The 18,384-nt window shown below is 42.7% G+C and overlaps 2 protein-coding genes across 12 annotated transcripts in view; one reads left to right on the forward strand and one right to left on the reverse strand.

Moving 5' to 3' along the window:
- Positions 1–2,070: 2,070 nt before the first annotated feature.
- Positions 2,071–4,733, reverse strand: LCMT2 (leucine carboxyl methyltransferase 2). Its single transcript, XM_053595736.1, has one exon. The coding sequence runs from the start codon at positions 4,731–4,733 to the stop codon at positions 2,673–2,675; it is 2,061 nt and encodes a 686-aa protein (XP_053451711.1). The 3' UTR covers positions 2,071–2,672.
- The window catches only part of ADAL (adenosine deaminase like), a 32,619-nt gene continuing 18,916 nt past the window's right edge, over positions 4,682–18,384 (forward strand). The window contains exons 1-7 of one of the 11 annotated variants that reach the window (XM_053595749.1): positions 4,929–5,398; positions 7,122–7,228; positions 8,803–8,921; positions 10,637–10,865; positions 11,082–11,212; positions 12,612–12,672; positions 18,156–18,243. In XM_053595749.1, the coding sequence (XP_053451724.1) occupies positions 10,803–10,865; positions 11,082–11,212; positions 12,612–12,672; positions 18,156–18,243 (343 nt within the window). In that variant the 5' untranslated portion in view covers positions 4,929–5,398; positions 7,122–7,228; positions 8,803–8,921; positions 10,637–10,802. Of the gene's footprint in view, positions 4,864–4,928; positions 5,399–7,121; positions 7,229–8,802; positions 8,922–10,636; positions 10,866–11,081; positions 11,213–12,611; positions 12,673–18,155; positions 18,244–18,384 lie in introns of those variants that run through there. The other 10 variants (XM_053595746.1, XM_053595751.1, XM_053595748.1 and 7 more) reach the window with 10 other exon arrangements.

Below are 18,384 nucleotides of genomic sequence, written 5' to 3' on the forward strand. Positions count from 1 at the left end.
TGCCAGATACTACCCTTTGTTTCTTAGGACTCAGTCATAACCATAACCAATGACTTTACTAGAAAGGGCTCTTTAAAAGGCTCAGGAAAGCTAAAGCTGGGCTACATCTGTTTATTCAGCTTGTTTTCTCCTGAGAGGCTTCATGGAAGAACATTCATCTAACAGAGCTGACACTGCCCTCTACATACACTTTGATTTGCATTTGCAACTTAGTTTCCATTTTAATCCACCTTTCATATCTATTAATATGTAAAATTAATAAAAATAGAGAAAAAGATTTTGTGCCATACTGTGGGAGGTGGATAGGTTGACTTCTCAGCAGGTGCCCAGTATCAATCCTGGAGTATCTAGGGGAAAGCATGCAGACGGGCAAGCCCTGGGGGCTCATCAAAACCACAGATGAAAAGAACCTGGAGGCGCCCAGAGAGGTGTACTAGCCCTATGCATTGGCGAGTCAACAGGTGTTAGAGGTTAAACTCTTTAAACGTCTGATGTGTAGTTAGATTAGGAAACCTGGTTTACTTCCCCTGTGGGGATAGGACTAGTTTCTCCCTCCCCCTTTCTAAATACACCATCACCATTGGCTGTCTGTTAACAACCCCCTACCGTTTACCAGCCTCTCTATCCAATCTTCCTGGGGACTTGGGATTCTTTCAACCCTATTTTTTGGCATGTTTACATTTTGCTTGTGCACCTTTGTTAGAAATGAATAAAAGCCTTCTGAAGAGGCCAAATAGGGGCTGCATTTTCTTGGTTTACTCAGCCTGACTTAATGTAAGTCTTCTCCAAGCATTTTCAGACTTTATGTGTGTGTGTGTGTTTTTGCACTTTTTGGCCAGGGCTGGGTTTGAACCTGCCACCTCCAGCACATGGGGCCGGCGCCCTACTCCTTTGAGCCACAGGCACCGCCCAGACTTTATGTGTTTCTAAACTCACGTATCTTCAGTGTGGTTTTCTCAGTCAGCTTTCAAACCAGGTTGGGATTCACATGCAATGACCCCTGACAACATACTACGTGTATTAAGATATAAACACTGCCAGGCTTGGTGGCTCACACCTTTAATTCTAGCACTCTGGGAGGCCAAGATGAATGGATTGCTTGAGCTCAGGAGTTAGAAATCAGCCTGAGAAAGAGCAAGATCCCATCTTTACTAAAAATAGAAAAACTAGTCAGGTCTTGTGGTGGGTGTCTGTAGTCCCAGCTACTTGGGAGGATGAGGCAAGAGGATCACTTGAGCCCCAGAGTTTGAGGTTGCTGTAAGATATAACCCCATGGGATTTTACCCAGGGTGACAATGTTGAGACTGTCTCAAAAAAAAAAAAAAAAAGTTGTTAACACTGATAGTTAATAATCATTTACACACTTGCAGAATCTCAAGATACTACTAAGTTTCCAGGATTAAAGACTGACAAGAAATACTTAATTGGTACACTTAGTACCACCTTTTGAGATGCGACTTTTACAAGGTAAGCATAGTTCAGATCACAAATTAAGTCTCAAATTGTATGGATGAACAGCTAAGATATTCACAAGGCTCACCAGTGAACACTGTTCATTTAAAGGGGTAATTGAGGAGTTTTATCAAGATACCAACAATAAGGGAATAAGCAGGGTTAAGGGAAACAAAGTCAAGACCGTAAAGTACCTCAGTGGTGTCCATTAGACCATTCCACAATAAAAATGTTCTAAACCTACACTGACTGTCTAATACAGTAGTGAGTAGCCACACATGGATATTAGGCACTGAAAATGTGATGTGATTGAACTGCTAAATTCTTCTTTCTTAATTTGTTGAAATACCACGTTGCTAAGAGCTACTATAGTGGACAGTACAGCTCAGGTCTAGCAAAGAGCAATTATAACTCCTAGACCTGAAGAGGTAAGGAAAAGGAACAATTACTGAAACCTGGAGCAATGCTCTATCTTATAGGACAGGACTACATGACAGGAGCTACAGCTTTTGATAGAATGCAGTCACTGCCAACTTGCAGACTGACTGAGAGAGAGCTGGGAAAAATACCCTGACTTGACTGGGCACAGTGGCTCATGCCTATAATGCTAGCACCCTGTGAGGCTAAGGCAGAAGGACTGCTTGAGGTCAGGAGTTTGAAGTTGCAGTGAGCTATGATGACACCACTACAAACGTTTTTTGTTAAAGCTATCCTAGAATTTTCTGTTGCACTGAACAGCATGATGCTTTAATCAAATTGCAACTGTGCTCACTTCAGGTTTCATACATGAAGAATTAGGTCAATCTCATGTACCTTCAACTATATTCAACAAAGGATCTGTGCAAAACTTTTTCCAAGAAACCATTTCGAATCAAAAGTCCCAGGACAGGGACATTTTTTACTTGATTTAGGGTAAAGGCTATTATAATTCAGTAAGTGGATAAACTTAAGAGTTGAAAATTTGATGAAGACCAATAAACTGGATACATGAATCCGAAGTCTCCACCTCCAGGACTGTATGGTCACTGTCTTCAACTATGTTTCATTTTTAACTGATCGTTGGTAGGTATTTTAATAACCTTTTCACTTACTACACTGAATAATGCTAAGGGGAAAAAGTGGGGAGAGGAGTGGCAAAACATATAGTTAGGGTCAAGTTATTTTGTGGAAACCTTTATTGTCTACTTTAGTGGGTCTTGAACACATTAAGAGTTCAGAACTTACTGCCCAGTACTTAAAGAAGAAAGGTCTAATTTTACTGGATGGGGGTTGAAGTAGGTGCCAAAGGAAAAGCAGTTCCCACCACCTCCAAGGAGCAGGAGCTGTTGCTCTTTAGGAAGAAGGATGCTGGTATGATTGTGTAACATTAATGGCCATGGCACATATGTTGTGTCAATCTGATACTCAGAGCTCAATCCTGTAGTCAAATTGATAACAGTCACTCCAGGAACTGAGGAGGAATGAATCCAGACCCCTCCAACTAGTAGAAGTTTTCCATTGAGCACATGAGCTGTGTGGGAGTACCGTGGGGTAATGGGAGGCTGGATGTCTATTGATTCCCAGAGGAATCCACAAGGGATTGGTCTCAAAAAGAATACAGAGTTCAGTGGCTCCTCGGAAGCCCCAAGACCTCCAGCAATGAGGGCTCCCCCTTGCCAACTGCAGGCACTGTGGGAATGCCGAGCTTCAGGTGCTTCCCCCTCCACTGGGACCCTGACCCAAGCCATCCTCTCTACCTGTAGGAAATGCCAGTCACTTAGTACAGCTTCCAACACACTTCGACCCCCATAAACAAACAAGTATTTCTGATTCTGACAGGACACTTCTGTTGCTGAATGCCGCCAACACGACAAAGTGGAATCTTCTTTTGGGCCAGCCTTGGTTAATGTCACCTTCAGGTTCTCAGTGCTATTATTCTCACCCTTACAAAAATGAAGCTGGAGAAACCCCAAGGCTGGACTTACTGGGGATAGCCTCCCTCCCAAAACCAGAACCTGAGTATCTGAAAGTCTTGTCATGGTGTGATAAAGGCGTTCATCCCACTGAACTTCAGTCCCATGACTGCATATTTGGCTGTCCTTCCACTCAAAGTCACAATGTTTTGAGAGCAAGTGAAGCTTGCTCACTCGGCAGTGCCGTCCTTCTTGCTCTCCAAACCCTCCTGCGCTGAGAATAATGTCCGGACATAAGAGGACAGAGGCATGTCCATATCTCTTAAGGGTTGAGCCCTGGGTGTCACTAGTGACTACACTGGCAGGAAGGACCCCTGAGGGGGAAACAGGATCTACCCGAGGAAAAGGCTCCGAGGGTGGAAATATCAAGATTTGGGAGAGGCTGTTTCCTGTAGACGCTGCCAGAATGAAATAATGGGCGCACTTCAGATGCCACTCCTCAAACTCGTCAAAGGGTTCAAGATTTTCCATCCGCCGCCGTTCTTCTGCGGAAAGAAAGCGGCGATAGAATTCATTCATGTCCATGGCACTGCACGCAGTCCAGCCTGCTTGAAGGAAGCGGCGCCGCTGGGCCTCCACGTCAGGAAAGTGGTCCAGGCCATGCAGGGGAGAGTTCAACTGCCGAAAATGGTGCAGCATGAACTGGCCGAAGGCGTCTTGAGGCTTCATCTGCTCGTAGATCACGAATACAGCATTAGGAAAACGCTGAGATGCCCAGGCGATGAGGGCCGCAGCACGATCCGGCTCGAGGTAGGTCAGCACGGCCTCAGCCAGGAGCAGAGTAGGTGAGGCCGTGTCGAGGCCAGCTGTGACCAGGGCCTGGTCCAGTCGCTCGAGCTGCCGCAGGTCCAGCCCCAGGATGCGGTAGTCCAAGCTCTCAAAGCACAGCGCGGACGGGGGGTCCCTCACCTGGAAAGACCCAGTCAGCGCGCACAGTTCCGGCGTCTTGCTGATCCTGTTCGCTTTGCGCCGCGCTACATCCGGGTAATCCACCTCCCAGACTGCAGCCCTGGCCAAGTTGCCCGCAGTTTTGAGGCGAAAGTACAGCGAGTCGGAGCCGGCGCCAAGCGACAAGACCTGCGCGCGAGGCGCGTCGGGGGGCGCGCACGTCCACTCCAGGAAGGCGCGCACGCAGTGCCCCACGGCGCGTGCGCGGACATAGTAACCTCGGTGAATGAGCGGCGCGCGCCGCGCGGTCCCGGGGACCAGGAAGGCAGTGAAGGCATCCTGTACGTACCCGTGTGCTGCCAGGGAACTCTTGCTGAGAGCGCTGCTGTCGTTGGTGCTTTGTACTGCTCCCGCCCGACTCTCGCGGCTCCGTGGGCCCATGGTCAGAAGGCACTCAGGAACGGCGGCCAGTCTCGGTTGTGAGCTGCTCCTTCTTTCATACAGTGCACGCTTCAGGAACCTCGGTACTGAAATAGTGCCCTCCCCTTTGACTTCTCTTCCGCAGACGAGGGTGCGTCACTTCCGGGAAGAGCACCCCACCCCCCCACCCCACTCAGAATTGGGGAGGATGTTACTAGTGCCAAACTTGATATGATTGACTTTTATTGTTGTTTTTTTTTTTGAGACAGAGTTTCACTTTGTCGCCCTCGGTAGAGCGCCGTGGCGTCACAACTCACAGCAACCTCAAACTCTTGGGCTCGAGCGATTCTCTTGCCTCAGCCTCCCGAGTAGCTGGGACTACAGGCGCCCGCCACAACGCCCGGCTATTTTTAGAGACGGGGGTCTCGTTCTTGCTCAGGCTGGTCTCGAATCTCTGAGCTCAAGCAATCCACCCGCCTCGGCCTCCCAAGTGCTGGGGTTACAGGCGTGAGCCGCCGCGTCCGTCGATTGACCTTTTTTTATTCTCCTGCATTGTTTTCCTGGGCAGACGGCCGGCTACCGCTGTGACACGTGTATTAGGGGTGCGCAGTTGTCACTTTTCTACAAGCCTTCTAGTCTAAAAGGAAAACTTGTCTTGGTTCGCTTATATGAGAAATCTCTAAGAGGTGAGCCCTTGGGTACTGATAACCTGACTTGTTTGGATGGCGGAGGAAAGGTCTGGCAGGGGCAAAGAAGGATCAGCACCATGGACCTTTAGTGGGCAGGGATTAGTTAGCATCCTTGAATGCTAATTTACTTAATGCTCTCGCAAAAGAGAATCCATTTAAATCTGAAAATAAATCAGTGAGGCCAAGTGCAGAGTGAAGAAACTAACTTTTACAGGTATTTACAATAAACATCCCCTCGCAGATATATTGATACCCTGTATTCCTACTCCTGTGCTAGGCTGACAGTGAGTTAAGCACTCAGCCGCTGTTTCTCATATTTAAAATGACATGCCCTGGATGACACCTGTGGCTCAGTGAGTAGGACGCCGGCCCCATATACTGAGGGTGGTGGGTTCAAATCCGACCCCAGCCAAACTACAACAACCACCACCACAAAACAAATAGCCGGGCATTGTGGCAGGCGCTACTTGGGAGGCTGAGGCAAGAGAATCGCCTAAGCCCAAGAGCTGGAGGTTGGGCCAGGTTCAAACCCTCCAGCCCTGGTGGCACCCTAGCTCCTGAGCTACAGGCTGGTGCCTGTAGCTCATTTTTAAGGAATAAATCCAGATTGGAATTTAAAATAACCATAAAGTTCAAAATTGGGTGTCTGGAAGTCATCAATGGGAAATTACTTCCAGAGTTTTTTTTTTTTTTTGAGACAGAGTCTCACTCTGTTGACCTTGGTAGAGTGCCGTGGTGTCACAGCTCACAGCAGCCTCCAACTTATGGGCATAAGGAATTCTGTTGCCTTGCCTCCCAGGTAGCTGGGACTACAGGTGCCGGACACAATGCCCTGTTATTTTTGTTGTTGTTGTTATTGTTGTAGTTGTTTAGCAGGCCAGGGCTGGGTTCGAACCTGCCAACCCTGAGTGCTTAACCTGCCAGCCCTGGTGTTATGTGGCTGGCACTCTAACCACTGGGCTACGGGTGCCGAGCCTCCGGAGATATTCTTAAAGAATATTTATAAATATCTAAATTTATATTCCTATAAATTCTTAAAGAAATTTATAATTTATTAATTTGTGTTTGGTGACTGGCGGAAATAAAGAAGGAAATCAGGTTGATGTCATGGTTAACTTGAAGTACTGTTACTTAATGGTTAAGAGTGTGAGTTTTGGAGTTCAACCAATTTAGACACAGGAGCCAAGCAAAAGGTTGGAAAAAAAAGAAAAAAAATTGAATCAGGATAAATACTTGATAATTGAAAAATGTCATTTAAGAATGGCATTTAACAGCTCATTAATGACCTTAGGGGGCTGGATGAGATGGCTCATGCCTGTATTCCTGTACACTGGGAAACAGGCAGGAGAATTGCTTGAGGTCAGGAGTTCGAGACAAGCCTGAGCAAGAGCAAGACCCCTTCCCTACAAAAATAGAAAAATGTGTGTGCCCCTATCATCCCAGTTTCTTGGAAGGCTGAGGCAGGAGTTTGAGTTTGCAGTGAGCTATCATGACACCACTGCACTTCAGCCCAAACAGCAGAAAGAGACTCTGTCTCCAAAAAAAAAAAAATCTTAGAAGGAAAAGCAGCAAGGAGGGTAGAATCCATGTTTCAGTGAATGGGAGATAAATTCGTAGCGGCATCAAATCTAAATTGTACTTTCAACTTAGAAGAGAAGGTATGAGAGGGCAGTAGCTAAAGACGAATGCAGGATAAAAGAGTTTTTTCTTTTGTTTTCAGGTGGAAGCAAATATTGCACATGCATGTTGGTCCTATGAAAGAAATCAGCCAGTACAGAGGAAGAGGTTGAAGGAACAGAAGAACAACAAGATTAACTCACTGGTGGAGTAAGAACTTTGAAAGATAGGAAGAACTAGAACCCTGGGCACATACTAGTCTTGGGGACAGGAAAATAGATCCTTTTTCTCTCATTCATGAGGAAAAAGAGTATGGATAAAGATAAGCTTAGGCGTGAAGTAGGGCGGAGAGAAATAGGAAGAATTGATGCCTGATGGCTTTTGTTTTCTTTATAAAGTTGATAGCAGAGTTGTCAGTTGGCAGTTGGATCTGGTAGAACAGTTGAGTTTGGAATTGCCTTTGTAGGAACTGGGGGAAGGACTCACCTAAGCTTGCTGGGTCTTTGGATCCTAAAATGAGGGGATTAAGTTCTGCTTTATAAGTATCTCAGAGTTGATTGAAGGCCAAATAGAAAAAAAAATAATAAAGTTGAAGGACTTTGAAAAAATATATAGCATTGTAGAAAGAAATATAGTTAATGACAAGTCAGTAAACTATAGCTGTTGTGTTAAAAAATAGTAATTTGTTTTTGCAAAGAGCGGATGAAGAAAAGTGATTCAAGAAGGAAGACTGCAGCAAAATTCATGCTTTGTGTGGCTTATGTAAAATCAGGATGATAATACCTCATGGGTTGTCATGAGGATTTAAATAACTTCTGTGACACTTAGCGTAGTGTCTGGTTCATAGTAAATGCATAATAAATAGTAGCAGATATTTTTATTATTCTGAGTTCCATTTGAGTTTGGGAGAGCCTGAAAAAAGGAGTCCTCCCTGGGACAAGAGTCTTGGTTTTGGCCCTAGTCTAAGTTGATGAAATACTAGTAATGGGGAAAGACTCCAAACCCTGGGATAAGATTTCCATTAGTAATATTTCTTCAAGTTAGAGCAATTCATACTAAAGTTGTTTTTGCAAACATTGTTTTTATAAAATTATTATAAAAGTTACCAAATTTTACAGGCCTGTTGTAAAACCTTCAAATTGTGCAAAAATACATAAGGTAAACAAAAGTAAAGTACTGTCCCCTAACCTTTCCCATTTGTAAATCACTTCCTAGTGGTAACCATTTTCTGTATATCCTTTCATGTATGTTTAGGCATAATGATGTAAGTAAATAAATGTGCAGGTATTTGTAAATGAGTGTGTATATAAACACACACATATGCATGTCTGTTTTGTTCCTAAAGTCACCTAAACAATATATTACTTTTTGAAAGTGACATTATCATCTTTCCATATAGTCATATTCAGTTGGATGGGTATATAATTAATTTAGTTACTACCCTACTGATGACATTTAGGTTATTTCCAGCTTTTTGCTATTATAAACAAAGCTATAAGAAATATATTTGTACATATAAGATATAGGATAGAAGTAGAAGAAGTTCTTCTAGATAGAAGTTCTTCTGCCTACAAGAAGAACTATTGGGTCAAAATATGTATTTTTTTATATTAATAGATACTGCCAAATTGTTTTCCAAAAAAATACCAAGTTCTGCTCCCACCAGAGCTTTTATTCATACCTTTACCAATATTTGGTAAGATTCAGATGTTTTTCTGGATATTTTTACAACTGAAGTCTTCCATGTGAACTTTATTTATTTATTTTATTATTTTTTTTTTAAGACAGAGCCTCAAGCTATCACCCTGGGTAGAATGCCATGGCATCACAGCTCATAGCAACCTCCAACTCCTGGGCTCAAGCGATTCTCCTGCCTCCACCTCCCAAGTAACTGGGACTACAGGTGCCTGCCACAATGCCTTGCTATTTTTTTGGTTACGGCTGTCACTGTTGTTTGGCGGGCCCGGGCTGGATTCGAACCCGCCAGCTCTGGTGTATGTGGCTGGCGCCTTAGCTGCTTGAGACATAGGCGCTGAGCTTTTTTTTTTTTTTTTTTTAGAGACAAAGTCTCACTCTGTCACCCTCGGTAGAATGCCTTTACATCACAGCTCACAGCAATCTCCAGCTCTTGGGCTTAGGCAATTCTCTTGCCTCAGCCTCCTGAGTAGCTTAGCTTACAGGCAACCGCCACAATGCCTGGCTATTTTTTGTTATAGTTTGGCTGGGGCCAGGTTTCAACATGCCACCCTCAGTATATGGGGCCGGTGCCCTACTCACTGAGCCATAGGCACTGCTTCATGTGAACTTTAAAATAAAATTTTAAGGAATAATTTTGGGAATATTTTGATTAACATTACTGCCTATACTTGATCTTAGCCAAAAGGCCGAGAAGCATTGATTAACATTTTCTTTCTGAGTCAATTTGTGGTAAATTTGCTTTACCTATACAAGAATAAGGTATATTTTTCCATTTTAATGAAGTCTTATTTTTTTCAGTAGAGATACTAAATGCCATTGATTGAATAGTCCAGCTTTTTCATTCATTCCTACTTACTAATCATTTACCTTGGCATTACATGGAAATATCACCTTTGTCTCATAACTGAGTTGGGTTTTCTGTGGGTTTCTATGGTTCTTTTTTTGTGCTTTGCAAGCTATTTATTGCATATTATATTATTTTGGTGACTTCTTTAACCCCACTTAGTATCAATTTATTGATTTGTAATGTGGTAATTGTTTACAAGATTATTTGGAGAATTAAAGATAATATTAGTAAAAGTGCTTGCCACTGAAGTGTTCTGATTTATGGGAGCTTTTAGTCTTGTCAATGTCATTATAGTTAAAAACACAGAGGATCAAGGTGGCTGCTTTGAAAATCACTATATTTCATTTGGAATTTTATCTTAACTTATAAACCACTTTCAGAGGTGAAAAGAAATGAGGATTTATTTATCACCTACAGTGTGGTAGGTGCTAGAATGGTTATTAAAATCCATGGGACCTATCCTCAAGAATTTTAAAGACTGCAAAGGAGGAAGACAAGTAAATCAGTAATTGGCTACTGAATTAAAGTAGACGCTGGCTCATCGGGGAGCACAGAAAAGGAGAATTTAGATTACTTTAGTAATCCTCACAGTTGCTGTGTATTTTTAATCCCATTTTAACAAATAAGGAAACTGACGCTGTGGCAGTAAGCAACTAAAGCCACACAGCTACTAACCTCCAGAAGTGGTAAAAGGACAAACTCAGGTTTGTTGTTTACTTCAATACCTCTGCTCTTCTTTTATATATTTTAAACAATTCAAAAATGTAAATTTTATTTTTATCCAAAATAGGCCTTATAAAATTTCTAATTTTTGAAGTGGTTTTATAGATGTAGACAGATGGTCCCAGTGGATAGGAATCCATGTGTACTCTACTAAATTTCAGGTTTCAGTACACCTTTTACTTGTAAAAGCTTGAGGCTTTACCTATTTCTAGTTCAGATTGTTTACTAATCATTTCCCCACCTCAGACACACTTAAGTTAGCTTTGGAAGGGCTTTTGCTTTTTGAAGAATAAATCCTGTTTCTTTGCTTTTATGTCAACACCTGAAAATATTAACATTTGTTAAAACAGGTGAACCTGAGCCCAGAGCTACATATGCAGCTAATCTTATCAAAATGTATGGAAGGAAAGCAATCTGAAGGAAATTCAGAACCACAGGATTTACCGGCAATAAGTTACATTGTTCATACCAAAAAGAGTGGAGAAGTACCACTTTTTTTTTGCTGGTAAAATCACAATGGAGATTGAAGAACTGCAACCACCATGGAAGACAGACTTTTACTGGGAATTGCCAAAAGTGGTGAGAATTCAGCGACAGAATTCTTGAGTGATTTCTAATTATAATGAATTTTATGTTGTTTCTTTTCACAAAAGAATCTGTAGACTTTAAAAGTTATATAGCTAAATGGAATAGGCACTTTGCCTAGTACAGACTGCAAACACCAGTACCTGGTATGATGCTGTGAGACTGTTGGATACTTAATAGGTTTTTACTGATTGTATTCACTTGTGTTAGGAACTTCATGCCCACTTGAATGGATCCATTAGTTCTAATACCATGAAGAAATTAATAGACAAGAAGCCAGATCTTAAAATCCACAATCAGATGACTATGATTGACAAGGGAAAGAAACGAACTTTAGAAGAGTGAGTTTTGGGAGGTTGTGGGTATACTCCTTTTTTTTTTTTTTTTTTTCTGTGTCATTATTTTGAGATTGTGAGTAATAAGAATTCAGATTTTATTGGTTAGAAAGAATAGGGTAGGCATCTAGCATGGAGAGTTTAATATAACATACAGTAACAGTTTATCCAATTGTCAGACTATTGGCAGTATTTTTAGTGATTTAGTTGTTGTGAAGTTATACTCCATTGGAATATTCTTTTTATTTCTTTCTTTCTTTTTTTTTCTTTTTTGAGACAGAGTCTCACTCTGTTGCGCCAAGCTAGAGTGTCATGGTGTTAGCCGGCTAAAAGCAACCTCAAACTCCTGGGTTTAAGCAGTCCTCCTTGCCTCAGTCTCCCGAGTAGCTGGAACTACAGGCAGCTGCCACAATACCCAGCTCATTTTTCCATTTTCAGTAAAGAAGGGGGTCTTGTTCTTGCTCAGGCTGGTCTCTAACTCATAAGTTCAAGAGATCCTCCTACCTCAGCCTCCCAGAGTGCTAGGATTATAGGTGTGAGGTACCATGCCTGGCCTTTTCTTTTTTTGGCAAAAGGGTGCATTTAAAGAATACATTGGGAGTGGCACCTGTGGCTTAGTGAGTAGGGCACCAGCCCCATATACCAAGGGTGATGGGTTCAAACCCGGCGCTGGCTGAACTGCAACAAAAAAATAGCCTGGCGCTGTGGCGGGCACCTGTAGTCCCAGCTACTTGGGAGACTGAGGCAAGAGAATCGCCTAAGCCCAGGACTGGAAGTTGCTGTGAGCCGTGTGATGCCATAGCACTCTACCAAGGGCGATAAAATGAGACTCTGTCGGGGGGCGGCGCCTGTGGCTCAGTGAGTAGGGTGCCGGCCCCATATGCCAAGGGTGGCGGGTTCAAACCCAGCCTCGGCCAAACTGCAACAACAACAAAAAAATAGCCAGGCGTTGTGGCGGGCGCCTGTAGTCCCAGCTGCTGGGGAGGCTGAGGCAAGAGAATCGCGTAAGCCCAAGAGTAGAGGTTGCTGTGAGTCATGTGACGCCACAGCACTCTACCCGAGGGCGGTACAGTGAGACTCTGTCTCTACAAAAAAAAAAAAGGAATTCATTGGAATATTCTTTAGAGTTGATAATGTAGGCATATTGAATTTTCTCCCCTGTGTGTGAGATAGAGTTGGAGAAGGCAACTATATTTCTCACTTAAAAATATCATTAATGTTTATTTTTAATTATTTCATTATCTTTCCAGATAAATATAATTTTTGAAAACTTATTTTATAGTTCTTTGTAAATATAAATATATACTTACTATTACCCTGAAATCTGTTCATTAATTCAGCTTAGTGAGTTTCTCTTGAGTTTTTAATGACTAGGGTATGCTAAAAATTTTCATTCTTGTTGCAGATGTTTCCAGATGTTTCAAACTATTCATCAGCTTACAAGTAGCCCCGAAGATATTCTAATGGTAAGACATGAAGAGATTTTTAGAGTGGTTAAGATTATAAAGTAAATTTATGCTCTTTTATTGTTGCACATGACCTTTCATTTTTACTTTCATTAAGAGTCTGATGAAAATATTTTTTAGGCTTGGCGCCCATAGCACAAGTATGTGGTTACAGTGCCAGCCACATACACCAAGGGTGGTGGGTTCGAACCCATCCCGGGCCAACTAAACAATCGCAACCAAAAGATAGCCAGGCATTGTGGTGGGTACCTGTGGTCCCAGCTACTTGGGAGGCCGAGACAAGAGAATCACTTAATCCCAAGAGTTGGAGGTTGCTGTGAGCTGTGATGCCACAGCACTCTACCAAGGGTGACATATGAGACTGTCTCAAAAAAAAAAAAAATGTATATATATATATATGCATATATATTTTTATGACAACTTTTTAAAACCAATATAAGACATTTGACTAACAGCTACTGTAAAAAGACCATGTTTTGGGACACAATTGCAAGAGGGACTTTACCTAACAACTGCAATCAGTATAACCTAATTCTTTGTATCCTCAATGAATCACAAACAATAAAAAATAAAATAAAAAAAGAAAAAGATCTTGTCTGTTGTAGAAAATATGAGGAAAGGGGCCAGGTGCAGTGGCTCACGTGGGTAATCCTAGCACTTGGGAGGCCGAGCTGTGAGCTCACGGGTTTGAGACCAGCCTGAGCCAGAGTGAGACTCTGTCCCTAAAAAAAATATCTGGGCGTTGTGGCAGCCACCTGTAGTCCCAGCTATTCAGGAGGCTGAGGCAAGAGAATCGCTTGAGGCCAAGAGTTTGAGGTTGCTGTGAGCCATGATGCCACAGCACTCTACTGAGGGCAAGAAAGTGAGACTCTGTCTCAAAAAAAAAAGAAGAAGAAAAGAACTAAAATGAGCATCTTTTATTGGATAGAGGACAATTTGGGGTAGAATATCTGGTCCTGTCTTTAATATATATGAAATATTTGGCCACAGGTGGTGATGTTCTTGATGGAGCTTATAACTGCCTGGGTGAGCATTATAAAGGAGGGAGAAATTCAAGAAGTACTTACATATTGAGTGATTAATCCCTAGGTAAATTGTGCTTCCTCTCTGGGGATGAAGGAGTAGAGGATGCCACTATGTTCTCTTATCTCTTATCCGTTATACTAGAGTCTGACATGGAATACTGGCTTCTGTGTCATTGATATGACCAGGATGGCATTTTAAAATGTCTTCTTTTGGCTGGGCATGGTGACTCACACCTGTAATTGTAGCACTCTGGGTGGCTGAGGCCAGAAGATTGCTTGGCCTCACGAATTTGACCCCATCTCTACTAAAAATAGAAAAACTAAAGCAACAGGGCTCAGCACCCAAAGCACAGTGGTTATGGCGCCAACCACATACACCGAGGCTGGCGGGTTCAAAAGGCCTGGGCCAGCTAAACAACAATGACAACTGCAACAAAAAATATCTGAGCGTTGTGGCAGATGCCTATAGTCCCAACTACTTGGGACACTGAGGCAAGAGAATCAATCGCTTAAGCCCAAGAGTTTGAGGTTGCTGTGAGCTGTGATGCCACAGCACTCTACCAAGGGCACCATAGTGAGACACTGTCTCAAAACAAAGCAAAACAAACAAAAACTAAGGCAAGAGGATCACTTGAGCCCAAGAGTTGGAGGCTGCTGTGAGTTATGATGCCACAGCACTCTACCCAGTGTGACAGCTTGAGAGTCTGTCTTAAAAAATATAAATAAATAAAATCTTTCTAAGTAGAGAGAAACAAAATCTTGTCAGTGTACTTAGCCATTAGAAAAAATGTAAGTATAACTTGTGTTTCTGGAGGAAGTAACTTTTGACTGATAAAGAAAAAATTTTCCTCCTTAGTCAAGACTGATCTTAAGGGCGGCACCTGTGGCTTAAAGGGGTAGGGCGCGGGCCCTATATGCCTGAGATGGCAGGTTCTAACCCAGCCCCGGCCAAAAACTGCAAAAAAAAAAGATTGATCTTCATGGTAAGTGGTAAATAAATAAATTATCTTTTAGAGGAGAGTTAACTAATAGTTTTAGTACAACAAAAGTTGATGAAACCCTGTAATGTTCCAGGTACTGTGCTAAACACCTGAAGAGACAAGGAGAGATAGACACAGTCCCTGCTCCTGAGGAATTCATAGATTTGAGAGATGGACCCCTAAGCAGATAAATGCAACATAATGTGATAAGCTCTGTGTTAGAAACATGCATAAAAATTTATAGGATCCTAAAAGGGCATTCCTCTAATCAGCCACTTAACAGATACCACTGAACACTCCTGGGAGTGTTCTTATAGCAGGAATCTAGTCCCAGAGAAGGGAAAGAATCGCCCAAATACCAGAGATAGAAGAGAAAGGGGCTTTATTTCAGCCAGGGGAGCCACATGGACTAAAATCCAAATATGGCCGAGCTCCCCCATCGGCTCTGTCCCTGTCCTTTTATTGGACTCCCAGTAGACAGACAAAGGAATTACCATATTGCACCTCACTGAAGGTGTCAAAGTACATGCAGGTTTGCAGAAGCAAGAATTAGTTTCAAGGTTCCAGAAAGTTCAGCCAGATAGAGCAGTGCCAATTTAGAAAGAAAAATGAGACTGGGCACCGTGGCTCATGCCCATAATCCCAGCACTCTAGTTAGCCGAGGCAGGTGGATCACCTGAGCTCACGAGTTCAAGACCAGCCTGAGCAAGAGTGAGACCCCCCCATCTCTAGAAATAGTCAGGAGTTGTGGCTGGCACCTGTATTCCTGGGTACTTGGGAGGCTGAGGCAAGAGAATCACTTGAGCCCAAGAGTTTGAGGTTGCTGTGAGCTATGACGCCATGGCACTTGGAGAGTGACAAATTGAGACTCTGTCTTAAAAAAAAATATATATATATATATATATAGGGCGGCGCCTGTGGCTCAGTTGGTAAGGCGCTGGCCCCATATACCAAGGGTGGCGGGTTCAAGCCTGGCCCCAGCTGAACTGCAACAAAAAAATAGCCAGGCATTGTGGCGGGCGCCTGTAGTCCCAGCTACTCTGGAGGCTGAGGCAAGAGAATCGCTTAAGCCCAGGAGTTGGAGGTTGCTGTGAGCTGTGTGATGCCACGGCACTCTACTGAGGGCCATAAAGTGAGACTCTGTCTCTACCAAAAAAAAAAAAAAAAAAATATATATATATATATATATAATAGACGAGACATCTGTGAGAGTGAGCTAAGAGATCTTTTGTAAATGTGGAACTTAGTGAGGGGAGTCACTTAAAACTCTGGTCAAGGTGACTTGGGTATAATCTCAAAGAAAAAGGATTGAAATGTGGCTGAAAAAGTGATATCCACGATCACATGTGCCAGGCATTATTTCAGGACTATCTGAAGTTGGTATTTTTATTGTTCCACTTTTGCAGATGGAAAAAAAAAGGCTTACGGAGATTAAGTGTAAGTTGTTTAAGGTTACCCACAGAGAGTAAGTGGCAGAAGTGTCTGGTTTCAGTGCTCAGGCTCTTTCCCATTCAAGCTATATAATCTTACAGACTTTTAAGTAAGCAGGAACTTAACTGATTGTGATGTATTCTTTCTGGAAAAAGAATTTGAATAGATACTCTCAATCCAAAGCAGGAGAGAGGCAAGAGCAAAGAGTTGCCCTGGGTACCAACTGCACAGAACAGAAAGGGCTAAATCTGGCAGAGAGGGCAGTGCCTGTGGCTCAGTGAGTAGGTCGCTAGCCCCATATACCAAGGGTGGTGGGTTCAAACCCATTCCCAGCCAAAATGCAACAAAAAACAGCCGGGCGTTGTGGCGGGTGCCTGTAGTCCCAGCTACTCAGGAGGCTGAGGCAAGAGAATCGCCTAAGCTTAGGAGTTGGAGGTTGCCGTGAGTTGTAATGCCTAAATAAATAAATAAATAAATAATCTGGCAGAGAAAGATGTGACTTCCAGGGAAGGATTCTTGAGGATGTAGGGATAATTCCACAGGCCTCATTATGGCCTAGACAAATCTTCCTTCCTTTCTCTTGTTCCACACTTGCCAGTGACCTTTACGCTATTCATTTGGTTTCACAAGTACCTAACTGCTCAGAAAGTGGGGGTCCTTGGATAGCACATATCACTTCAGTTACTGAAAAGGTCTACTACTTCACTGTCTTCACTTCTATTTATCTCCTTATCGTTAGACTCACGAGCTGGAGTAGGGTGAATTGATCCCTGTGGGTGTCCCTTTTCATTTCTGAGGCAATGCAAGATCCAGGTTCCTCACCTGGCGAGGACGAGGCCACACTTTGGTGGTGTCAGTGGCAGCAGGAGGGAGTTCCTGGGGTTACAGTGCCACAGGGCCAAGTGCCAGTGGCTGTGATGAAGGTGTAAAGGCTGTAGGACTGTACTTAGTAGTGGAGGCACCAAGTGTCTTGCTTGGTCTAGGAGTGTCGTGATTTCTAACACTTAAGTGTTACCTTGAGTTGTGTAGTCTGAGAGTCTGATTCTCCAGACCTCCTGGTGAATCTGAGCCACCCATTCCATTTACTGAATGCCTTTTAAGGCATTTAATGAATGCCTTTTTGGCTTTTGTGAAGGGGTTGGAGAGGGACAAAAAAAAAAGAAGATGTGCAGACATTGGATTACTATTCATTCACCAATGTAGTGCTGCCCCACTAGGCACTACAGCCAGTCCTGTTCCTTTGCCACAACACTGCACTTGTATGCCTGCGTGCATGTAGACAAAGCAGATTAACATTAGGGTACCAAGTGTAAGGACTAACTAGGGGACAGGTTGTCATAGCATCCCAAACCTAGTCCTATTTTCTTTTAGATTTGGTATTTTTTAGGAATAAAAGTAGAAAAGAAACATGCCTTTGATAACTTTTGAATTGTTGAGATTTGTACTAAATAGATAAGATTTTACTTACATTTATCACCAACTTCCTTTGCCCAGGGGAATTTTCCTAGGTCTTTCTTAGGAAAATTTAACCCTCCCAGAATCTATTGAAATATACAATTAATTCCTAACTTGAATAAGAACCTTAAGCCATGACTTTAAATAGTACATTAGTAATGTCTGATCATTATATCAGTAATGCTTACTCATTTTAACTGTTTATTTCTGTGTGTACATTTCCTACACTATATACACATTACATGGTTGCAGCTAGTTTTAGTTTTGCCTTATTTCTCTGTTTTATCAATCTAATATAATGAGCACGAGAAAATAGAGACGTGGTAAAGGGGAGGAAAGAAAGTGTGGTGGATGTGCACATTTGAGTTAAGGTGGGAATGAAGGTGCCGTGAGAACTATTGGAGATGTTACAGCTCTGTCCTATTCTGTCCTATTAGGGTGTCATAAAGCACTTAATCTCTTCCAGGTGGGAGACTGCCGGCATTTCGTACAATCACATTTAATGAATGAAACAAAGCTGCAGCACTTGGCACTTTCACTGGGGCTATTATGCTAACATTATCAATATTGTGTACATTGCCTTTATTATCAGATCACAAAAGATGTCATTAAAGAATTTGCAGATGACGGTGTCAAGTACCTGGAACTAAGAAGCACACCCAGAAGAGAAAATGCTACTGGTAAGATTTATACTTCTCACTGAATGTGTTGTCCCCTTTCCTGTGTGCTCTGATCCTTCATGTATTTTTGAAGTTCGGAGTATGAGACACTAACTTTCATACTATTGTATTGTTCTCTATTTTCATGGGGATCTTTAGCCA

The sequence above is a fragment of the Nycticebus coucang genome, chromosome 6 (genome assembly GCF_027406575.1).
Source record: "Nycticebus coucang isolate mNycCou1 chromosome 6, mNycCou1.pri, whole genome shotgun sequence".
Classification (NCBI taxonomy): Eukaryota; Metazoa; Chordata; class Mammalia; order Primates; family Lorisidae; genus Nycticebus; species Nycticebus coucang.

Bases quoted from the DNA above. Each gene is read 5' to 3' on its own strand.
- LCMT2 (XM_053595736.1), bottom strand. From the start codon at position 4,733: ATGGGCCCACGGAGCCGCGAGAGTCGGGCGGGAGCAGTACAAAGCACC.